We start from the raw sequence: 25,014 nt of genomic DNA on the forward strand, positions 1-25,014 counted from the left end.
ATTGTGAAAAACTGAGTTTAAATGTATTTGGCTAAGCTGTATGTAAACTTCTGACTTCAACTGTAGATGTTCTTCTTCTCTGTTTTTGTTTTATATTTCACTGCCATACTGTGTTCGAGCTTGTCTAGCCATATTGTCTCAAGAGGACCACAATGGAAATAAGTCCCAGACTTTGTGTTATCCTTGATGATTTTATTAATGTGCATGTATGGCTTTTTAAAGTTTTATGTGTGCTTGTTTTTTTAAATGGTCAAATAACAAAACTAAAAAAGAGAAATGTAACTACAACATTTCATATCATGCCAAACTAGTCTGCGCTACAGTCCGCCAAAAAGCTAGTTATCTAGGTTAGCTTTCTGCTTACCAGCTCTAAAGAAAATGCAAGGATGTTATATTGTTTTGCTCCAGGCTGCAACCATATCTCTTCAGCGGGAAGGTGCTCATTTAATTTGTTTTACGAACGATGTCCAGAGAAGACTTTGGGTCCGTCTGATAAGGTGTAAGCTCAGCATGTCCGCTATACATCAATGGCATGAGACCTGAGGTGTAGTTTTATTTTTTAGATGTTAGCAGATTGTTAACGTTTTACTTGTTTTGATTACATAAATGCTTCAAAATTCACAAAGAGTAACGTTAGCTGATGAGATATCATAGAACAAAATGTATAAGATCTCTCTGTGTTGACCACAGACCTCATTTCGGTGTTAATCCCCAAGAAACATTCATTTCCCCCTAGACTTTGGCCAAGGATCCATGGCAGAGTTAGCCTTTGTCAGTGCCTACAAAAAGACACCGTTACTATTTCTTTCTATAACTATGATGTGGTTGATTGATACTTAAAATCAGTGGTGGAAAAAGTACCAAAACTTGAGTTAAAGTAATGATACTTTAATATAAAATGACAAGTAAAAGTCACCCAGTAAAATCCTACTTGAGTATAAGTCTAAAAGTGTTTGGTTTTACATATACGTAAGTATCAAAAGTAAATGTAATTGCTAAAATATACTTAAGTATAAAAAGTAAAACTATAAATCATTTTAAATTCCTTATATTAAGCAAACCAGATGGCACCATTTTCTTGTTTTTTATTTAATTTACGGATAACCAGGTGCATGCTCCAACACTCAGACATCCTTTACAAACAAAGCATGTGTTTAGTGAGTCTGCCAGATCAGAGGCAGTGGGGATGACCATGGATGTTCTCTTGGTGTCATGGAAAATGTATGGGGTAAAAAGTACATCATTCTCTTTGGGAAGGTAGTGAAGTAAAAGTAAATATAAATAGTAAAGTACAGATAGCCAAAAATAGTAGTAAATAGTACTTTCAATAATTTTTACATAAGTACTTTACACCACTGCTTAAAACACCTTTCCAGGCATTGTAAAATGTTGCATGCTTCAGGAAAACCTGGGAAAAGGATCGCGCCTATATTCTTTGAATTCCCCCTGCTACGACTGTCGCATTAAATAAACGTCACCAGCAAACCTGTGAACAGGAAGCGTTAGCCAAAGCTAGCCAGTCAGACAAGATAAACAGCCTGGTATCAAACATGCTTGCTGGTAGTGATTTCGTAAATCTGCGAAATAGATTCAAGAAAGATGCTGAACTTCTTATGCAAGGGGTTTCAGCAGGTGACGGCAACGAAAAGAGTAAGTAAAGTTAACTGTTAGCCATTAAAATACCCTCGTAGCTAACGTTAGCAGCTAGCACAGACGACAGTTTAAAGAAGTAACAAATCAATGAATGTGTCGTAAATAACTTACTTGGACTGTGTCGTTGCCTATCATATTCAACTTCCCTATTTCCAATTGCTATTACACCGAGGAGGTGTGTAATATGGCCAAAATACCACGGCCAATGGCTGTTCTTAGGACATAAGCCTTAGCCGTAGTATAATGACCATATAACGTTACCACAAACCCCCGAGTTGCCTTATTGCAATTATAAACTGCTTCACAACGTAATTAAAACAGTAAAAAAATAAGTCATTCCCGTGGTACATGGGCTGCTGTTATGTGCCAGATGTTAAGACTACAACCCGTTATAAATGGCCAGATGTTAAGACTACTGTTATAAATGGCCTATTTGCGAGATTGACTTATTGCAATAGGCATATGCTACTTACTAAAATCTGTGTTTATAATTAAACTTTGCCATGGTTTGCTGAGCTAGATGCAGGTAACCTATAGCCCCTGGTAGGCCAACATCTAATTTCAGGGAAATATCCTCAATGATACTTTTGCAATAGAGCTGTGAACATGATCACAAATGATCACTTTCAATTTAATGAATTAAACATGGCCATTAATAATTGCATAATAACACAAGACTACAACAACAAACTGAGTAATAGGCTATTTAATCAAATCCATTTGCCAGCTCCAGGTAGGCTACACAGGTGGCACAAATTGATTCGCAATGGCTCCAGTGATATCGTCATTTCAATATATTTATTGTACCAAATGGTAGGCTACAGTATACTACAATGGTATATAAATTAATAGCCTACTTGATGGTAAACAGATGCAAATGTACCCTATCATTCTCCACATTTAATGTAATTTTCATTGTGGACTTTTCCCCCATAACAGAAGCATGCTAGGCAGTTCCGTAACTTCCATTTAAAATTTCCACTCGCGCAGCACTCCAGACCCTAGAACTGAGCACGAGTAAAACCTTTCGCTTAATACTGTTATCTGTAAGAAAAGTCGACATCAGAATGCAATTTACTTTAAACCACCTCTTGAGAGAATTTATCTAAAGAGCTCTAGTGCACCTAAAGTCGTTTTCCATGCTTTGTCGCCATTATAGCAGTTCTAGTGCGTTAATATGTTTTATAGAAAAGGGATGTCTCCATAATTACCAATCTAAATAGCCTACCTGCGACTGGTAAAACGTGTGGGTGTGCTGCATCCGCTGCAGCACTCTCTCAACCAGTGCTCTCAATGCTCACACACCTCTCCGGCCCTCCCCACAATTCTCTCACTCACTCATAGCAGCAGCAGAGAACAGTGAAATATATATATATATATTTTTAAGAGAAATGCCATGGTGGCCTCCGGCCAATTTAGAAGTGGCCCAAAAACACGCCACCTGCGACCAATACATTTTCACCCGCTAAATCGTTTTCAAAGTAGCCCAATTTCAGGAAAACCACAAACATGGCAACCCTGCATACATTTCTAAAATTTGCAGGCCAATGACCACTCAAAACCCGCTCACAAAGCCTAAAAACTAGACCAACCTTTTTGAGAGCAGTTGACACATTTATCCAATAGGTGTCTCCAAAATGACAATCTAAATAAAACTGGTAAAATTGCTTTACCCTGTTCTCTGCATTTCTTCCTTTGTTATTTGTTCATCACACCAAATGACTTAATCTGAACTATACTATAGAAGTGATTGATAAAAAAAAAATGTTCTTTCAGAAAACATTTTGAAATTGTGTTATTCAGACATTTTTATGGATATATTTAAAAAATGGCAATAGAAAAACAGGTCAAACTAAACTAAATGCAGTAGTTGCGTTCTTTCCAGCTTCAATTTGAAGTGATTGTTAGCTGTGTAGTTGGCTAGCTAGCAAAGGGGGAAGAGCCTCCGTAGTGGGGGTTGGAACCAGCTACGGGAACAGAACAGAAAATCGGGAAATAACAATTTGAGGAACTGAACTGGGAATGAAAGTGATCTCTAGTGTTCCGGAACAGAACCATTCTTTTAAAAGCATGATAATAGGTTAATAACGTTATTTTACATTCCTAGCATTTTTTTGAGTCCCTACAAAAAAATGCCATCAAAGTGCCTATGCAAAGCACTCACTGTCACGTTCGTCATAACGAGGAGACCAAGGCGCAGCGTGAGATGAATACATTCTTCTTTATTTAAACGAAGAACACTAAACAAACTAACAAAACGAACGTGACGCTATAAACACGAGTGCTGACATGCAACTACACATAGACAATAACCCACAAAACCAAAATGGAAAATGGCAACCTAAATAGGATCCCCAATCAGAGACAACGATAAACAGTTGTCTCTGATTGGGAACCAATTCAGGCCACCATAGACCTACATTTACCTAGACAATACCAAAACCCCATAGATATACAAAAACCCCTAGACAAGACAAAAACACCCATACCACCCTCGTCATACCCTGACCTAACCAAATAATAAAGATAACTAAGGTCAGGGCGTGACACTCACTCTGTCACTCAGAAACGTATCCTTCTATTGTTTGCCTGCCAGCTAGTTTCTATGCTAGTTAAGGATGCAAAAGTTATGACGTTTCACATTGGATTTATTAACCACCAAAAGGTAAGATGTGTTTTAAATTCTGGTGCCGCTGTACCCACAAGCTTGTTAGCTAGCTCTGGCCCAGGGGTGTTGAGCTAGCCTTGGCGTTGAGACAACTCTTGGATGTTCAAAGTTCTTCCATATTTACCGCTTGTCCGTAGCTAGCTAGGAATCTAGTTGGCATATAATTATGTCATTCGTTGAAGTAATGATAGGCCTACTAATATCGTAAACACATAATGCACCTCATATTATGATGCCAAGCCTCCTCCATGTCCACCCCCTATCTTGCTCTCTCCCCACCCTGCAAAATTTCAGTTGCATCTCACACACTACGCTTGTCTGTTCATCAAGCATGTAAACAACTAGTTTGCCTGGTCCATAGAAAGCTGCTCTATCTGCATTGATTGATTGGTGGAGTAAATTAATGAGTTAAATGTAAAAACTGTCGATTTCACAAGTTTAAAAAAGGAATGGAAAGGAACGATATAAACTGGTACTTTTCTGGTTCGAAACAGTTCAGACCTTTATTATGCTGGTCGGATAGTGGTTCGAAACGATTGGAAAATAATTTTGGTTCCAACCCCTGCTCCATAGCAACCATTTTTGTTTTCCATAGTAACCTGCCAATCAAATGAACAACCTGTAAACCTTGGCTGGAAACAATGCTAATCGAACGAACGACCAGGCGGCTTGGGTAGCAACCTCGGGACTATATCTTCGTGGAAGGATGAAATCGTATGAATTCATTCATAAAAATAATGTTTTTAATGATTCTAACTGTTGTATTTGTCTCGAATAGGTTTGCAAAATTCCGGGAACTTTCAATAAATTCCCTGGTTTCCCAAAATCCTAGTTGGAGGATCACGGAATCAGAAGGGAATAAGCAGGAAATACGGAATCCTCCAACCAGGATTTCTGGAAACCAGGGAATTTATTGAAAGTTCCCAGAATTTTGCAACCCTAGTCTCGAACCTAACACGGCCCAATATATCCTCCAAACCACGGCTTTAGGTATTATAACTTAAATATAGCCAACATTGTGCCATCACACAGGAGGTCCAGTAGGCAGATTTGACAACAGAGAGAACAATTGTCTTATCTTCAGAACCAAACTGGGCAACATGCCACTGATTCTTGATTGTTTTGACTGTGCAAATGCTGTGTCAGCACTGCAGCAACATGATAGTTTCAGACTATACTTTTGGACTGTACTCAAGACTCAGCCCAGTGCTTGCGTAAGCTGATATGCATCAAAAGAAACAGCAGACCCAACATTGGCTGGCTGGATGGTCCAGTATATGGTATTCTTTTACGCTTGCAATATTTTGTGCCATACTGACATTATTCATGTGAAATATTCCTTTATTTTTAATACTATTAAATTACCTTTGAAGTTACTATTTGAACTGTCTAGTATGAGACAGCAGCATCTTGGTGGGCCCGGATTTTCAACTAGAGGAGATTTTTGTTTTTTGTTCCAATGCCAGTGCGCTGGGTTCATACCTGAGGACAGACCTCGCAGCTTGTCCACTTCACCAGCCAACTCCTGTCTCTGATACTTTTAATCAACTGCTAAATTATAGGGATTAATAGGCTTTCCAAAAAATTATCTTATCGCCTACTGCCCCTCGTGCTATCTGTTTCATCTTGAAATGTCTTGAACCTTTAAAAGGTGCGGATTGGGCACCTTCTGTTCTCATATTTTGTTGTAAATTCAATCTGTTTTTGTAACCCCTTGGCAAACTGACAATATTCAGCATTAAACTCAATGATGCTGAATAGCCTAGGCTACAGCCTACTATCATCATGCATAGGCCTAGCTAGATTGTGTAGCACCCTTCAACAAATCTCTAAACACTAAACTGTGAGCGCAATTACACATGATCACTGTAGGCCTTTGCTGTTTCTTTTGAGAAATCAACTGAATAAGTGATGATCTAGCCCTACTTCATTACCAGTGACCATGGCATTTTGTCTCAAACCTGCAGGTCAAGAAGAGAAAGATGCCAAACCACTCTCTCGGATCAACCGCCATTCCATCTTCTGGATTGTGTCATCTGTTGGGTTGACGTATTATTTCGACTTCTTCCGGGTCCTCATGGAGAATGAGGATATCAAAAGGTGTTGTATTGAGGAAAAAATATTTTGTCCGCAAACCAATCCAGCTAGTTTGAAAAGATGAGGAATTGTGTGTGTAGGTCTTTGCTGTAGGCCATCTATGATTAGTAGGCTCATCAAATGGGTTGTTAGCCTGGATCCAGACTTGAGAATTGGTCAAATGGAATTGGAAAAGTCCCAAATATTGTGCTTATTTGTTCTTTTTTGGTTAGGCACATTTTATTCATGCAGGATTATCTGAATACTCAATGTTTGCAAAACGCAATTATGATGACTGCATTTACCGAAGTTCCTATCATGTATTTGCTGCTTTGGGGTTTTGTTTTCCAGCTGGTGGTTCAATCTCGGTGTGATACTGCTGGGAATATGCCTATCTTTGGCCACATTTTGCATCGTATACCTGGAGTGGTTCAAGGGCATAAAGGACTATGACCAGGAGTACCCTGCTATTGCTCCTATTACCACAGCAGCCTTCATTGCAGCATCATGCAGGTAATACTCTTTCAATTACATTGTACATCCTCAAAACTGACATGGGATGTGTTAACATAAAGTAGGTTTTTTTTCTTCCTGTTGCCGACATTAACTTACGCCTCTTGTAGAAGTGCAAGGTGCTTTATGTTACAAATATCATTAGTTCAAGCATTGAATATTAAGTGTCAAACATACATTTGTATAATTGTTACTCTCTTGTGGCTGGGTTTTGCAGAGAAATAACATTACTTTAGCTACGAAGGCTGTAGGAAACGCATCACTTAACTTTGCAAAAATTAACCGGGGTTTACAAAAAAGACAGGTTAATTTCTTATTTGCTTACTTTAATCTAGTGTTCATCCTCAACAGTGGATTAAAGTGAGAAAATAAGAAATTAATCTGTCTTTTTTGTTGAGTTCTCCAACTCGTCTCTGCCTCGAATTAGTCCTTTTGGAAGTTGGGTAAACCCTTTTTGTTGGATTTTTGTCATTGCTGTCAAGCACCCCTCCTTAGTTTTCTTTGTTTTCTGTAGCACGGCAGCCTTCCTGAAATCTTCGCAAAAAGTACCTGAATATTCATTAAAGCATACCCTGTTATTGATCTACAGTGTCTTGCAAAATTATTCATCCCCTTGGTGTTTTTCCTATTTTGTTGCATTACAACCTGTAATTGAAGTGGATTTTTATTTGGATTTCATGTAATGGACATACACAAAATAGTCCAAATTGGTGAAGTGAAAAGAAAAAAATCACTTGTTTCAAAAAATATAAAACTTAAAAGTGGTGTGTGCCTATGTATTCACCCCCTTTTGCTATGAAGCCCCTAAATAAGATCTGGTCCAACCAAAGTCACATAATTAGGCCTCCTGTGTGCAATCTAAGTGTCACATGATATCAGTATATATACACCTGTTCTGAAAGGCCCCTGAGTCTGCAACACCACTAAACAAAGGGCACCACCCAAGCAAGCGGCACCATGAAGACCAATGAGCTCCCCAAACAGGTCAGGGACAAAGTTGTGGAGAAGTACAGATCAGGGTTGAGTTATAAAAAAAATAGCAGAAACTTTGAACATTCCACGGAGCACCATTAAATCCATTATTAAAAAATGGAAAGAATATGGCACCACAACAAACCTGCCAAGAGAGGGCTGCCCACCAAAACTCACGGACCAGGCAAGGAGAGCATTCATCAGAGAGGCGTCAAAGAGACCAAAGATAACCCTGAAGGAGCTGCAAAGCTCCACAGTGGAGATTGGAGTATCTGTCCATAGGACCACTTTAAGCCGTACACTCCACAGAGCTGGGCTTTACGGAAGAGTAGCCAGAAAAAAAAACATTGCTTAAAGAAGAAAATAAGCAAACACATTTGGTGTTTGGCAAAAGGCGTGTGGGAGACTCCCCAAACATATGGAAGAAGGTAGTCTGGTCATATGAGACTAAAATGTAGCTTTTTGGACATCAAGGAAAACACTGTCTGGCACAAACCCAACACCTCTCATCACCCCAAGAACACCATCCCCACAATGAAGCATGGTGGTGGCAGCATCATGCTGTGGGGATGTTTTTCATCGGCAGGGACTGGGAAACTGGTCTGAATTGAAGGAATGGTGAATGGCGCTAAATACTGGGAAATTCTTTAGGGAAACCTGTTTCAGTCTTCCAGAGATTTGAAACTGGAACGGAGGTTCACCTTCCAGCAGGACAATGACCCTAAGCATACTGCTAAAGCAACCCTCGAGTGGTTTAAGGGGAAATATTTAAATGTCTTGGAATGGCCTAGTCAAAGCCCAGACTTCAATCCAATTGAGAATCTGTGGTATGACTTAAAGATTGCTGTACACCATCGGAACCCATCCAACTGGAAGGAGCTGGAGCAGTTTTGCCTTGAAGATTGGGCAAAAATCCCAATGGCTAGATATGCCAAGCTTTTAGAGACATACCCCAAGAGACGTGGAGCTGTAATTGCTACAAAAGGTGGCTCTACAAAGTATTGACTTTTGGGGGTGGGGGGAGGGGGTGAATAGTTATGCAAAAAAAAAATTCTTCAAAGTGGTAGGTAGGCATGTTGTGTAAATCAAATGAAACAAACCCCCCAAAATTCTATTTTAATTCCAGGTTGTAAGACAACAAAATAGGAAAAATGCCAAGGGGGTGAATACTTTCGCAAGCCACTGTATGTGAATGGACACAAATGGCATAGCTAGCTGGCTACATAATGCTTTTGGTTTGTAAATTGTTAGCCTATTTTACAATATCTCTAAAGGTGATCAGAATGATTTTGATCAAGCACATTTTTTTATTTCTTCTCCCCAGTTTAAATATAGCACTGTGGCCTGTGTGGTCGTTCCTCACCCCCATCCTCCTGTTTACCCAGTTCATGGGAGGTGTTATGCTCATATCCATGCTTGGGTGAGATGTTAAGGTAAGATAGCAAAATGTAAATAAAGATGGTCTTATGAATCAACAATATAGATTGTGTAAGAATCGGTATTGTGAACTGTATTGTTAATATTTGTTCCATCCAATACTTCTCCCTCCATTTCAAAATTATATCATTGTATTGCATAACTACCAATAATAGATAACCAAGTACCTACTGCTGAGTGCAATTATTTTTGTTTCATTTACAGAACTAAAGCCTCAACAATGACGACAGTTTGACGTTCGTGTTAATAAATTGATAATGTTCAGGAAAGTTTTTTTTTTTAAACGTGAATATATTATATTTGATAAATTACCAAAGCTTTTTAAGTGCTTTAATTGTTTTTGTATCGCATGTGTATTTTTGAGTCACAAAGCCATTGTGCTATTAACATTGTAAATGTGTGCTTACATTCTGTAAAATCTGCTTAATAAATAATGGTTTGTAGCTAATGTCAACCTTGTTTTCCTGTATTGTTGGCAAAAAGCCTAACTGTCAGAATTATTGATATGAACTTGAGTGTCTATATTTATTTAATACTGTATGTGGGACTAATAGGTCATTTAAGTGGACAAGTGGTTTTTGTTGCATCAAGATGAGCTATACTGTAGTTGTCTAACTGTTGTGGGATCAGTTATTATAATCTCCTTGAGAAAATCTATAGGCCTACCTAAAAATGTACAGGCCTACACCTGCAAGATAGTTGTAGAATCAAATACCCTTTACTAACAACTGCAATAAGATACACTTGAGCAAGACACCTTAAAACCTTTTACACTCATAGGAATTGGCCTTATACGGATAGGGCTAAATTGAAATGTTTCTTACAGAAGTATATGAAAAGCGTATGCATAACTGTGGTAGCAACTGAAAGGGAACAATTTGGAGATAATGGGAAAGTTATTAGACCAAAGGTCAGGACACAACAGTTCATCTGACACAAGATTTAATCCAAATATTACTGTTGATTTTATGTGCATTTTACATTTCCTGTACTTTTCAACGCATTTGTTCAGAACAATATCTGAAAATACTCTGTATACATTCGTGATAAGAATATTCCTGGAAAATGTGGGGTAGTGAGAGGACTAGTCCTAACTCCACGTGGCCACACAACTCTCCAAAATGTGCACAGTTCCTAAGTAATTTAAATGTACTTTTCTGATCCAAAGAAAAGTCTCCAGCTGTGCCGTTGAAGAACTAGAGCAAGCACAATTGTATTTGTTTTTTTTGGAACACAGACCTGTATCTCCGACATCACACAATTACTATTGAGGTTTACGCAATCCAAAAACTTCTCAAAACATTAGGAACACCTTCCTAATATTGAGTTGCCACCCCATTTTGCCCTCAGAACAGCGTCAATTTGTGGACTACAAGGTGTCGAAAGCGTTCCACAGGGATGCTGGCCAATGTCGACTCCAATTCTTCCCACAGTTGTCAGGTTGGCTGGATGTCCTTTGGGTGGTGGACCATCCTTGATACACATGGGAAACTGTTGACTGTGGAAAAACTCAGCTTCGTTGCTGTTCTTGACATACTCAAACTGGTGCGCCTGGCACCAGTGGAGGCTGCTGAGGGAGGACGGCTCATAATGGCTGGAACGGAGCTAATGGAATGGCATCAAACGCATGGAAACCATGTTTGATGTATTTGATACCATTCCACTGACTCCCCTCCAGCCATTACCACAAGCCCATCCTCCCCAATTCAGGTGCCACCAACCTCCTGTGCCTACTGACATACCTCATTCAAAGGCACTTAACTTTTGTTTTGCCCATTAACCCTCTGAATGGCACACACACACAATCCATGTCTCAATTGTCTCAAGGCTTAAAAATCCTTTAAACTATCTCCTCCCCTTCACCTACACTGATTGAAGTGGATGTAACAGGTGACATCGATAAGGGATCATAGCATTATCCTGGTCAGTCTATGTCAATGTTTTGTACACTCAGTGTAAAACGCAATCTGGGTCAGGTGGGCATCATTTGAAAGCTTGTTCTATTGCTAACATGACTAGCTAAGTTATAAAGTACAATCTTAGGGTTTAGGCTTTCACGGGGCAATTCAGAGAAACTGATCGTAATTGTGGTGTGTATAGAAAGGAGTCGTGTGCATTAGGTGTGTGTTCAGCGGCACATTTTCATCACAACAGACAAACAGGCTCATTCTGTTCAGAACAACCCAGAGTACGACGCCATGTCGTCTCGTAAATAACTATGTACATCATAGTGATCATAAACGTTGACACTGTGTATGACATGAGTTTCATATGGAAATGTGTAGTGCACATTTGGGCTCGGGTGTTTGGCTGGCTTGTGTGACATCATAGTGGTATTTGTCATCATCCTCAATGTCTCATCTTTAAAAATACATTGAGTCCCTCACTCAGACAACAAACAAGTAGCTGCTTAATTAGCGGGAGGGATGGGGGCAACTTCTTGTTGCATGCGGTGCTCAAGTTTAGAACTGCTGTCAGTCAAAACCCATCCAGCGCTGTGAAGTGCAGAGCCTGAGCTTTGATGTCATTTCTAGCATATTACTGTACAGCCATTGTGTTCCAATTTAGGAGCTTATCAGTGTCCAAAACTGCCATGTTCAACCTGTATATGGGTACAAGTGTAAAGGGCTAACTGCATATTATCGATCTGTAATAAACAACTATTGCTGGCCTAGAATCGAAAACACTCGACTCCGTCGATCCAAGGGAAGTTTCAAACCTAAATAGGCCTATCTTTGGTTGAATAAGAGCTCAGGGAAGTTGGAACCCCACCATGCATGCACGCGCGCTCCACTGTTCAAAATGACCGCCTCCAATCAATTTGAAATGCCCAGAAACAGAATCAATCAGGTTGATGGAATTAACATTTAATGGATGTTTGTTTACTTGACTGATAGGAATCGAGAGCAATGATTTACGACATGGTGTCATCTCCGATTAGGATTCCCATTCAGAAAGGTTAGCGCTGATGATCACCTCAACTGAGAGTCCATGAGTTAATTTCCTGATGCTTTGACTGCAATGATCAAAACAACGAGTGTAAATACAACAACGGAAACGAAGTTCTGATTAGGCATGTAGAATAGTATTGAGATTCGATATAGATCTGCGCCAACCCATCTCATGAGCTAATTGATCATTATTTCATGGCCCTGTATTTGTTTTACGCCTCTCCTGTAAGCACTATTCAATGCACCCTGGTCAATGTATAATTTGCAGCCTCTAAAACTGCAGCTATGGTAACATAAAAAGCACCAAAGGGAATTTGGAGTCATGCGTAAAAGGTGTAAACCACTCGGGACAACATCTTGGTCAGGGGTTCCCGGGTCAGATTTTCCCAGAGTTCCCGAAGGATATTGAAATATAATGGCTCCCATTGTTAAACCATTACTCCTACCTGTATCAATTTCACTAAGTGTATCTCACACTATCTACCACGCATTGATAGCCTATTGCATGCAATATGTTATCATGCATTTGATAAATGTGTTTGAGGGGGGGGCACAACAAATAGACTAGGTTAATTTTGACTTTACTTATATCCCCCTCACATAGAAAAAAACAATCCCCTTAGTGCTCTAGATGTTGCCAAAGACGATTTCATTTCAAGGGGATGGGGGCGGGGGAGCAATTCTCATTGAAGATGAGTCCTCCTACTTAAACAAATCCATTTACAAAAAGGGCCATTGTAAATTCGACCATTGAAATCCGATTCAGTTTTTTTCACTCTTGGAAAGCATAGTTCTTAACCATGACAAGGCAAGTGGAGGTACATGTTAACGGACTATTGGACTGACGAGCACATTTGGAGAGTTGGGAAGACTCTTAGCCCCATACCTATAAAACCTCGCCTAAGTGGTTTGACAAATATCGTTTTCTTTTTATTTTACACGGGATAACCCCTCAAAACGGATTTCAGAGACTTGGATAGTAGTGCTAGTTGGCAACGACTATAGAAACGAGGATCCGGTGACGAAAAAGCTTTTTGGGGATTAAGTTATTCCATGATCACTTAATTTTTTTATGTAGATTAAGTGAATGGTTGGCACTACTAGTCCACCAATTTAGCAAAAAAACGTCTGACAGGTCCAACCGGACAACGGATGGCGGTCACCGATGGCTGAAACTCAATCTATTAATCTGAATTCACACAGCTAGAGGGTATATTATGCGCTATAAAGTAGCCTAATTTCAGCTAAATGGTCCAGGGTGACAATAGGTTACATCAAACAGTGAAGTTAGGGAAACTGGACACTGAAAGCATGCGAAACAATTGAGACCGTCTTTGGATTGAATCAACATGCAATTGGCACAGTTCCTATCCATTTGCGTCCCCGCCTTGTTGCAACAGGTTGCGCGCTTGGCCTTCCACAAATGCACTTATAGCGCACAGGTTTGACTTTGCTCTTACGTTCAGACTCGAATGTTACAGATTTCGGCGCCATGGTTGAGCACGGAGGCCTCGATCTTATGTGTTTAAATAAGTCCTACAGTCACAGTTCCACTACCTCGTCCTCCAGCTCAGAGCGAGAAAAGAGAATATTCACCAAGTTGAAAGTCAGTTTGACTGAGGACTATCCGCAGAAGAACGCGGAGATCCTGAGCGGCCAGTATGGGACTAATTTACTGTTGATCGGCGTGTCGCTGATGCTGGCCATTGCGCACCATGGCGCATCAGTGAAGGAAGAGCACCTGCTGTCGTTTATCACGACCCTCATGATCCTCCAGCTGATATGGATGATATGGTACATCGTGAGCAGAGACAGGCAGAGTAACTTACAGCCAGAAAAGGATGTGCATGCCACTACCTGTTGGATAAGAGGTGAAGCTGACACGCATGTTTGGAAGATTTAGTCTTTCCCTTACGTAAAAATTTCTTTATTTAATCTCAAGGTCGTTATTAGTCCATAGGAATAACGTGGTATTACATTATATCTTGAATGTTTTATATAGTTTAATGCTTCTCAACTAGCTAAATGTGGCGTATTTTCCGAATATATTTGTTTTCGGTTTTCAAACATTTTATTGACATCAAAAGCAATTAAAGGTTCTTTTGCATAGTTTCCCGTTTCCGTGCAGCCCCATAATAACGAATGTTTCATTGATATAGGTGGGTTAACTCTTCTTGCGCTCCTCTCGTTGATCATGGATGCCTTCCGAATTGGTTATTTTGTGGGCTATCGATCATGCGTGTCGGCTGTTCTAGGGGTATACCCTATCATCCACGCAACTCACACGATAGCGCAGGTAAGATACAACCCCCATTCTATGTTAATTTGATCACGCTTTTCATTATGGCCTATACTTTCAAGGATTTATAAAGTGGTCTGTAATTTCCAAACGGTTAATTATTCATTTAAAGATTGTTATTTTTGGTGCTTGCTTAATAATATGCTTGTGAATGTTCTAATGATTATTACTGTTATTATTGACAGTGCAGCCACATAAGCTCAGTATTTGCCTAGCAGCTAAATGACAAGCACACCGTTTAAACCAATGTGTTATTAGAGCCTACAATTGCAATGTACACAGGCTAAGTAACAGTTAACCGCTTATAAACCATGAATAAACCCCTTTGTCCTCTTAAATATGTAAAGTGTTACAGGTAAATTGGCTGCTCTGTTTGAAAAGTTATTGAGTAATGGTATCGAAATTCCACTTAAACAGGTATAGTGCTTTGTCTTGGAGTGGAATAATGTAAGCTTTGTTGCTCAGGCAAGAGAGTTGTCTGTACAACATAATCCTGTCATTGTCCATGTTTCTGGAGTCTAATGTAGCACTAACGTAATCCATCAGCTGAGAGGTCGCTTGATATGGCCTTCACATTCTGATGATTCATTTTCACAGTCCAAATGAAAGCCTTCACCAGAAATGGAATGTTTTTTGTATTTTTATTTTATTTTATTATATAGTGTGTCCTGTCAGTGCCATGATACAAGTATAATTTTGAGTTTTGTTTTAGGTGCATTTCCTTTGGTTTCACATCAAGGACGTCATCAAGACCTTCGAGACCTTTGAAAGGTAGTGTGAAATATAATAAACCAGTATTTTGAGATTGTCACAACCCATGCCCGCCTCTCAAGCCTAAGGTATGTTTAGGTTATACTCAAGCACATTTTTCATTGGTGCAATTCAATAAAACAGTTGATGAGTTTATTTATCCTGTTATAAACATTGTACTTATTTAAAGTGTCATTGTAAATTCATATTGTTCCATTTTGTTTCATGTGTGTTTCCCTCAGATTTGGCGTCATCCATGCAGTCTTCACCAACCTGCTACTGTGGTGCAACGGTGTGATGTCTGAGGCTGAGCACTTCCTAAACAACCACAAGAGAAGGCTCTCTTCCCTGGGCTATGTAAACCTCACCATAGGTAAGGGGACCAGGGGTCGAGTGGCTGCTTGTACCCAAAGAAAAAAGGACAATAGTTCACTTGAGAAGCTCACTTCATTGGATGAAAGACAGGGGTGCGAGGGGGGTTGGAGGGGAAGGTGGGATGGATTAGGCAGTCTGGCAGGTCTTGTTTGTGTCGAACGCCTCTCTCTTAGGTTTCACGAGACATGCACGGTCGCTGGCCCCCACCACCCACCCACCCACCCCCCCCCCCAGCTCTAGCGACCTCAGACGCCTTTGTCCCAGGCCGGGCTGCTCCCATGGGCGCTGCAATTACAGTAACTGATACATCTTAAGCCGTGGCTGCTCCACCGGCCCCCTCATATCCGGCCGACTGTGAGGCTGACTGTGCCACTGTTGTTCCCTTTTTAATTAAAGAGAACAGGGCCGTAGTGGTACCCTTTGGGGAGGGGGTCGTGAGTGGGTAGAGATAGTGGTGCTTCAGGGTTGAGTTTAAAAGCAGTCTCTAGAGGGCAGCACTAGGAAAGAGTAGTACAAATGGTAAGGGCTTCAAGTACAAAGGGAAGCATTATTTTGAGGAAAGACTGGAAGTCATTGTATACCATTTTGTGGAATTGTGTATTTTGGTGTTCAGAAGGTTGATTGATACACTTGATCCACCAACCTGATGATCCTCATCACACATGTGAAGAGGAGTTTGTGGGAATATTTATCAGACCACCCACTGGTACATGAAGGATTGTCAAAGTTGAAATGACTAGGACATTGAGCTGGGAGGCCCTAACAGGACATTTTCTCTATATTCCTGTCCAGATCAATTTATTTGGTAAATAACTGAATTCTAAATTCAATTCCTACCTCCCTTTAAAGTGTATTGTTGCTTTAGACTCTGATGGCAAAGAATTGATTAATTATGTTATATAAGACACAAAGAAAACAACTGGCTTCATGGGGAAAAAAAACGTTGAAATATACTTTATTGGCATATATAATTTATTTTGTTATATTTGAATAACTTGGGAGTTTACATCCTCTGTGTAGTCTAGTTGTATACACAAACTGGAGGCCACTGTTTTGTGAAGTACATTATGGTTGCAGAAGTGGGATTTCACTGTGCTTGAAACTGACAAGACATTGTTTTATTCTATGTGTTTCAGTGGATATGGAGCCTCACTGTAATTGCACTACCAGCGCCTGCTCCATGTTCTCCAACAGCCTCTACTACCTATACCCCTTCAACATAGAGTACCACATCTTTGTCTCTGCAATGCTCTTCGTCATGTGGAAGAACATAGGGCGCAGCATTGACCTCCAGTACAACCGGAAAAGGCCGGCTACCAGGACCCAGGGACTGGTGGTCGGCCCCATCCTGGGTCTTGTCGCCCTGGCCAGCACCATCGGCGTGCTGGTGGTCTACATCATCCATGTGGAAGAGTCGACGGACACCCGGGAGTCGGCCATCGCAATGTTCTACTGCTACGGCATCGTCATGCTGGTGTTCATGTGCTCGGCCGGGGCCACGGGTCTGCTCATATACCGTGCCGACCCTATGACCATGGACACCACCAAGAACCCCTCGCGGACGCTGGACACAGAGATCCTATTCGGATCGTCGGTGGGCTCCTGGCTCATGTCCTGGTGCAGCGTGGTGGCTGTGACAGCCTCAAGCAGCAGCCCGAGCTACCGCTGGACCAACCTGATGTACTCGCTGCTCATCGTCCTGGAGAAGTACATCCAGAACCTGTTCATCATAGAGTCCCTCTACCGCCAGCGGGAGGACGGTGAGAGGGTGGACGCTGAGGCGGCGGGGCCTGTGCCGGAGATCTTCTCTGTGACCTCCTCCTTGGCGCCGCCCTACAACGGCATCATCAACCGGGCGTACGAGAACCCAGACAAGGGCTGTGTCACGCTGGAGAACGAGCAGGTGGAGAACGGACAGGTTTACGGAACATTCAGCCCACGGAAACATTCGGCAGTGCCCCTGCACGTCGGGAACAACGTAGCGGAGACCCCGAGCAAGAAGAGGCAGATTCTGAAGAACATCGCTGTCTTCCTCTTCATGTGCAACATCTCAGTAAGCTTGCTGTTTTTTTTTACTTATCATTTATCATTTATTTATTGACAATAGTCAGCATTGATGTTATTGTCTCATAACTAGTTCTCAAACTCATAGGATTCCCCATTTCTTACCCTACTAGCTACTCTTATTCTCTACCTTTAATGCAATGTTCCAGTAGGGAAATGTATTGTGTGTGAGAATTATGAAAATACAAGGCGTATTCACCACACACAAAAACAACAAGGTAAGTTTAACCTTATTTGGTATCTCCTCACTCCAGCTCTGGATCCTCCCCGCCTTCGGCTGCAGACCCCAGTATGACAACGGCCTGGAGCAGGAGACGTTTGGCTTCACCATATGGACAACAGTTCTCAATTTTGCCGTGCCCATGAACCTCTTTTACCGCATGCACTCTGTGGCCTCCCTCTTCGAAGTCTTCCGAAGGGTGTGACAGGACGAAGAGGGACCGACGAGACGACGCAACATGCACAAGAACACTTGTCACCAAGGGCTCCATAGAGGAAATTAATAGCAACACAGGTCAACCTTTCAGGAGGAGCTCTTGTCATGTACTTTAGACTTCTAAATAAGCATTGAAACATGTCAGTTTAGGGGGATTATACTAGATGAGATGTCCCTTGTAGCGATGCATCTTCGGAAACATTTTATAGCACCAGATATAAACAACAAATTACATTGATATCAGACCCTGGATTCAAATAGTATTCGGAATCTTTCAAATACTTTAGCTGTGCTTGATTGAGCTGGCCTGGCACAATGTAACCAATGGAATAGCCCCAAATGTGCAAGAACTGATCCCCCGCCCCGGGAAGGCTCACCCAAAACGCCAAAGTCTTTGAAAGATTTCAAATATTATTTGCTTTGCTGTGTGTTGCTGCACTGAAAAGTGAAATTGACATTTGAATTTAGGTCTCTGTTATAACAAGTGTTTGGGTTTGTCTTTTGATGTTCATCAAAGTTTTGTTGAACGCGTTGTTAAACGCGTATGTAATAGTTTAGTGTCGAGTTGTCTCTCAGATCTAGTACAGATGTAAGCCAGGCTATGTATGAATGCATCATGAGAGTGGAGCATGATAAGTGATGATACATGATGAAAGTAGATGGTGCAGTGAAACAACTTATATCGAAAATGCCATGCCACATTCATTTTTCAAATCCTGTATCATGGTGAGACTAGTGGGCCTCATCCCCGGTTGCGCTGATTTCACACACACCACTGTGTTTGCAGCAGTACTCCAACATCATAGAGAAGCCAAAGAAGCTCTCTCGTTCTCGATTATTTAACGTCACATAAGAACTGTACTATGGATTGTAAAGATGACGTGCAACTGTAAAAGCCTTAAAGGTTTTTTTGTGTTTTTGTTTGTGTTGCCATTTTTATGTATATTTCAAATGCACATACTGTCATGGAGGATGTTCTCAGTGGTCAGAAAAATACACAGGAAACTCAATACTTCTGTGTCAAACACTTGAACTACTTGACTGGCCACAGTCTAGAGTCCTACATGTACTGTAGTATAGGGCTGGGCTAGACTTGGATTGCTCTTCGGTGTAATATTGGACTGTAGTTCTCAATCTCTCGAAAAAGTCCATTGGACTGTAGTTCTCAGAATCTCCAACAAATGAACACTGGACTGTAGTTCTCACAATCTTTCGCAAACGTCTCATTGTATTGACGGTCGTCAATCATGACTTGTTGACATCATTCCGCGTATATTTGATGGCATACACATACAGTTGAATGCTGTACGGTGTTGACTCATCTGTAATGCTCGTAGCTCTACTTTCCTTTCAGTTATATAGTTTCTTCTTCTAATGAACCTCAAATGTGGTTCCCTTAAATATATTTAACATTTCAATAATTGTTATGGAACTCAATTTGACTAAGAAACCGCCTGGGAGTGTGTGGAGCGTGCCCCAATCCCCACTGATGTATTCCCTGGACCCATATTAAGCCTAGTTCTGGACTAAAACAAATGCTCAATGGAGAATCTCCATTGAAAGTGTCCGTAAACTTGTCACCGGCCGACAGTGTGCCCCATTTGCTCTCCCACTCCATAATGTTGGTGAAGAGACTAAGTATGCACTCTGCATCTTAAAGGGACAATCTGCAGTTCAAACAACACCAAAGCGTACACCCTGCCACTGTTTTGGTAAACAGCGGAAGAATGGGGCGGTTATATCATTGAAAAGGGAAATAATACAATATTTGCACACATCAGTATATACTGTATTGACTGACATGCATTTTCCAAAAAGAAAATATGTTGCTTCAAACTGAAACAACTCAAACTGAACCACATATCTTGATTGATGTAGTTTTGAAAAGTAAGCGTTGACAATAATCTTAACCTGTGATGTTGTTGATCGATTTTGTGATGAATTAGTGAAATGTAGTGCTACTGTATGGTTCATTTTTGGACAACATATTTAGGCTGTAGGGACTATCAGAAAACTGTGAGTTCTACATTGGTGCTAACTACTGTACTTGTTTTCAGTTGTACGTGCCAATCTGTGGTCAATGCTTATTGGTAAACCTGCACCAATACTATATCCTCCCTGTGTACATATCTGAACGTAGATTAAAGCGAATGTACATAAAGACTCCTGGCTCTGTAATAAAAATGATTGTGAAACTGACATTTTAAGTTAAAGAAATGACACACATTCGGTCTATTATCTACAGTGAAGTTATGAATATATAACTCACATAAAACCTATGTACACACAGTGGGTCCTATAACCCACTGCTGGTAGGGGACCCTGGTCTCTCTCGCTCGCTCAATCTTTGCACGTTAGCTAAAAGTTCATCAATTCACTGTGGACCTTCATCGGAGCATATAGGCCTATGTAGCATAGCTCAATGCTCAAATAGCAGAAACTATCTTCTTTCACCGCAAGAGTTAAAAGCATATTTTTGGAAACAAGATTAATCAATTTGCCTCGTTATAGAACTCTGGGAATATAGGCCTAAAGTTCTCACCCCGACCTTAGTTGATCCTGCTAATTATTTGAATTTCCTAACCATTTTCTAACTTGCTAAAATGTCGTCTAGATGGAATAGCTGGCCACCTGGTGGCGACAAATGTTAACTTTCTAGCCGACTATGCGTTGGTGCGTAAAACCTCGGAATCAGATACATTGCTAAGGTTGTTGCCCAATTCCAAGCGTGCTATATTATCTTTGTATTCAACTCTTCAATAACGGTCAGCGAATGTAACATTTTGCAATCACCCATTTTTGTCAGTTAGCCTAGTCCCATTGTTTGTTGGAATGGAATTGCTAAATAATTTCAAAACAGTTTGTGACCATATTCCCTAGGGGTTTTACGAATGATTGGGATATAGCCTATTTATTATCTGAATTATGTCAATCATAATTTCAAATGCAAAGTATTATCTGAATATAATTCATGCTCTATAGGTAAGCATATGCTCGCCTATTATAAATAGTTAACATTAAAATGTTCAATTTGTATACATCTTTGTCATTGATTGACATTGTGCAGGTACAGGGGCTGACAAATCTCTTGTTCGGTAAACTCTCACTCTCTATATTCAAGGAAGGTGAAAGTCAGTAAAAAAAAAAGACGGATCATCATTTGCACAAATTTCCATGAACGAAAGAAGTAAATCATGTCAGAATTCGACATAACATATCCTAGATTTTACTCGACAGAATTTTGCAGGACGCTGAGAGATTATGTAGATGGTGCATGAAATCGATTTGACAGGCATGTTGTTGACACAGCTAAAAATAAAGATGACGTTTAAAAGACGGAAACTGCCAACGCAAGAGAGGATACACTGCAAATGCAGATGTTGCAGTGCACTGAGTTATTGTGTTTCTACTTGCACGTCGAGTGTTAGAGTGAGTCACCTAGGATGTCTAGCCTGAAGTTGAAATTAAACTGAAAACATCACGCTCACTCCAAACGCGTCGTGCATAATTTAGAGAGAGCTGTACTATCAATTGCTCACAACGTAGTCTAGTGATGGCCTTTATAAATGTATGACTTATATGCCATGTTTGTTTTCACACAAACAACGTCGATTAACAATAGAATTCCATCCACAAAAGGCTAATTCGAAAACAAGTATCGTGCGTAAAATTCCCATTCCTGGGGGAGAGTTGTCCCATGTGCAATTTCAGCACCACTGACAGCACCTCTGGATATTACTATTCATTATCCCCACAGCAATGAAATGCTCCATCATTTTTTCACTGTTTATAGAAAGGTATAGATTAAATTAAAAAAAACATTCACTCAGGCCTACATTTTGCAAATTGAATTGTTGCTTTTGAAGAACAGAAACCCACAACTGGAGTATGAGTGTGCAACCTAATCCAAAAATACAATCCAAATAGAATGCTCACTGGTATCTTTCTAGCGAGGGGAGTAGAAACTCAATTCATGTAGTGCGTGTTTCCAAAACGGAGGTATGTATGTGAGTGTGTGTGTGTGTGTGGGGGGGGGGGGGGGGGGGGGGGGGGGGCGTTGGCTCAGGGGACTCCCTCCCTTCTCAAAGCGCTCACGAACTCAAAATAGCCTCGACCAACAGTGTCAGTGCTGCTGTCTTACTTTGGCAAGGCAGGTCAGACGACACGCGAGGTAATAACATGCGGTCGCCAACGCGCTTAAATTTTTTGACGCACCGAACGCTCTGTTCGGTTCAGCGTGGATGCAACACATTTGTCGCAAATTCACTAAGCAATCTCAAATCCTTTGTTTGTATATTTATTTCCAATAGAATGGCTGACGAAGGGACGACAGAGCACCGTGAGTTGGTTACTACTGCGTCCTCAGACGCGCATGGCGCAATGGACTGGCTTTCCACTTGAGGACACAGAGAACCCTGCGAAATACAACTCAGTACATAAGAACCACTCCGTCCCGTTATCTCTTGGGGAGATTATGTGGAACTCGACCGAATCGGAGGGAACATCCGACGGTGGAAAGGAACTGGTCATCCGGACAGTGACGGGCTGTTTGCTCTCACTGCTCATCCTATGGACACTGCTGGGAAACCTTATGGTGTGCTCTGCCGTGCTACGAATTCGGCAATTACGAAGTAAAGTGACCAACATTTTCATCGTTTCTTTGGCTGTGTCGGATTTATTCGTTGCAATTCTGGTGATGCCATGGAAAGCTGTGGCTGAGGTGGCGGGGTATTGGCCATTTGGCACTTTTTGTAATTACTGGGTGGCGTTTGACATTATGTGCTCAACTGCGTCTATCCTCAACCTCTGCATTATCAGCGTGGATAGATACTGGGCCATATCAAGTCCATTCCGCTACGAGAGAAAAATGACCCAACGAGTTGCCTTTGTGATGATAAGCGTCACGTGGACTTTGTCTGTTCTCATTTCATTCATACCCGTCCAACTGAACTGGCACAAAGCCAGCGAAGACGAAATAGTTAGAGCGCATAACGCCTCCTTGGGTCAAGTAGAGGAAAACTGTGACTCTAGCCTCAACAGAGAATACGCCATATCGTCATCTTTAATAAGTTTCTACATACCCGTAGCAATTATGATTGTGACATACACGAGAATCTATCGGATTGCTCAGATCCAAATCAGGACTATAGCTTCCCTAGAGCGCGCGGCAGAGCACGCCACAAGTTGCAGGACCAACAGACTCGAGTGCCAACACCACAATACCTTGAAAACGTCTATTAAAAGGGAAACCAAAGTTTTAAAAACGTTATCGATCATTATGGGTGTTTTTGTGTGTTGTTGGTTACCTTTCTTTATTTTGAACTGCATAGTTCCATTCTGTGACAAACCACAGACTGACCAAGATGCAGGTCTCCCGTGCGTCAGCGAGACAACATTTGACGTCTTTGTGTGGTTTGGCTGGACTAATTCATCCATGAATCCTATTATTTACGCTTTTAACGCAGAGTTCAGAAAAGCATTTGCCAGTCTGCTGGGTTGTCGTAATTTCTGCTCCAGCACACCAGTTGAAACGGTGAATATTAGCAACGAGTTGGTCTCCTACAACCAGGACACACTTGTCCACAAAGAAATCGTGAACGCCTATGTCAATATGATCCCCAACGTAGTGGAATGCATTGAGCACGAGGACACGTTTGACAGGATATCACAGTTAACTCACAACAATGAAAATGGCACCGACTCCGTTTGTGACTTGGGCGATTGCGAGGAAGAGATTAGCATCGAACGGACGACACCATTTACCCCCAATGGTTTACATTGAATTCCCTTGTCTCACCTCGTGCGTAAGAGGATGTGTTGCTTCAATCAGATATTTGACATGTGGTGTTGTTGTCCCATGCTGAAAAGTGACGTAAATTTGTGTCTTATAAGAGTAGACACTAGTCTTTGTTTATTCATATGATCTCTAAAGGTTATAGCTTCTATGTATTTGGAGCAGCAGATGTATTGAAACCGGTTGCTCCAATTGGTACAAGTTCCCCAAGATGGTATTCAGAAATGACTGCTTATCCATTATCCGATCAATGACAGTGGGACCGCCGTCCTACAGACTATGGAAAATATGGTAAGCCTTACAGGCGCAGTGTAACCACATGCAGTTGTATAAATGCCTTATTTATTATGGGAAAGAGTGCAATATCGTTTTTAAACAAGGGGAATGTTAAAGGATTACAAAATGTTTAATTTACATGAGGCAAAAATATTAAAAGTGCTTACTCTCTCTCTGATGTCTCGCGCACAAACACACACACACAAATCTCCCTGCTCTGCACGTACTCTGAAGTAACTGCACATTAGACAAAGCATTCTCAATCGAATTATGCACCTGCAGCAGCAGACTTCTTATAGGCTTGACTTTACCCATAATAAATCCACACCGGTCCAAAGCTAATTAGGAACTGTTGGAAACCTTCCTTTGAGTGATTATGGCGAACAGCTGCCAAGTATGACAAGCTTAAGGCCAGGTACCACACCCTAATAGGGTAACCCCCCCCCCCCCCCCCCCATCATATCACAATCAACTTTTACCAGTTGAATGTGGACACAATTATAATACTTTTTTGTATATATTTTTCTGAAATATTTTAATTAAAATATGCAAATTAGGTGGCCTAGTTAAATATGCGCATATTTACATATCACGCAAATTCTTTTTTCTGGACACTGGATGAAGTCAGCCTAAATATTTTAGTTTCATTTTGTTAAAACTCCAGGATCGATATGTAAAATACATACTGGCTCATTTTTCAGAAGAAAATGTAATCGAGAAGAAACATTTTACAACATATCAGCAATTCCC

The 25,014-nt window shown here is 40.9% G+C and overlaps 3 protein-coding genes across 3 annotated transcripts; all 3 read left to right on the forward strand.

Annotated features, from left to right (window-relative positions):
• The first annotated feature begins 1,463 nt into the window (after positions 1-1,463).
• LOC129841597 (transmembrane protein 128-like) lies at positions 1,464-9,773 on the forward strand. Its single transcript, XM_055909978.1, has 5 exons — positions 1,464-1,650; positions 6,289-6,421; positions 6,749-6,910; positions 9,207-9,315; positions 9,524-9,773. Exons 1-4 carry the CDS (start codon positions 1,551-1,553, stop codon positions 9,304-9,306), a joined length of 495 nt encoding a protein of 164 aa, XP_055765953.1. The 5' UTR covers positions 1,464-1,550; the 3' UTR covers positions 9,307-9,315; positions 9,524-9,773.
• A 3,310-nt stretch (positions 9,774-13,083) lies between these two features.
• On the forward strand, positions 13,084-20,357 carry otop1 (otopetrin 1). Its single transcript, XM_055909989.1, has 6 exons — positions 13,084-14,141; positions 14,430-14,566; positions 15,282-15,340; positions 15,562-15,692; positions 16,831-17,747; positions 18,013-20,357. Exons 1-6 carry the CDS (start codon positions 13,763-13,765, stop codon positions 18,181-18,183), a joined length of 1,794 nt encoding a protein of 597 aa, XP_055765964.1. The 5' UTR covers positions 13,084-13,762; the 3' UTR covers positions 18,184-20,357.
• Positions 20,358-22,315: 1,958 nt separating this feature from the next.
• On the forward strand, positions 22,316-24,712 carry LOC129841617 (D(1B) dopamine receptor-like). Its single transcript, XM_055910000.1, has one exon. The coding sequence runs from the start codon at positions 22,567-22,569 to the stop codon at positions 23,974-23,976; it is 1,410 nt and encodes a 469-aa protein (XP_055765975.1). The 5' UTR covers positions 22,316-22,566; the 3' UTR covers positions 23,977-24,712.
• The last annotated feature ends 302 nt before the right edge of the window (positions 24,713-25,014 follow it).

The sequence above is a fragment of the Salvelinus fontinalis genome, chromosome 3 (genome assembly GCF_029448725.1).
Source record: "Salvelinus fontinalis isolate EN_2023a chromosome 3, ASM2944872v1, whole genome shotgun sequence".
Classification (NCBI taxonomy): domain Eukaryota; kingdom Metazoa; phylum Chordata; class Actinopteri; order Salmoniformes; family Salmonidae; genus Salvelinus; species Salvelinus fontinalis.

Coding starts and splice junctions, on each gene's coding strand:
- LOC129841597 (XM_055909978.1), top strand. CDS start 1,551: ATGCTTGCTGGTAGTGATTTCGTAAATCTGCGAAATAGATTCAAGAAA. Junction 6,422..6,748: donor GAGAATGAGGATATCAAAAG/GTGTTGTATTGA, acceptor TTTGTTTTCCAG/CTGGTGGTTCAATCTCGGTG. Junction 6,911..9,206: donor TTCATTGCAGCATCATGCAG/GTAATACTCTTT, acceptor TCTTCTCCCCAG/TTTAAATATAGCACTGTGGC.
- otop1 (XM_055909989.1), top strand. CDS start 13,763: ATGGTTGAGCACGGAGGCCTCGATCTTATGTGTTTAAATAAGTCCTAC. Junction 14,567..15,281: donor CAACTCACACGATAGCGCAG/GTAAGATACAAC, acceptor GTTTTGTTTTAG/GTGCATTTCCTTTGGTTTCA. Junction 15,693..16,830: donor CTATGTAAACCTCACCATAG/GTAAGGGGACCA, acceptor TATGTGTTTCAG/TGGATATGGAGCCTCACTGT.
- LOC129841617 (XM_055910000.1), top strand. CDS start 22,567: ATGGCGCAATGGACTGGCTTTCCACTTGAGGACACAGAGAACCCTGCG.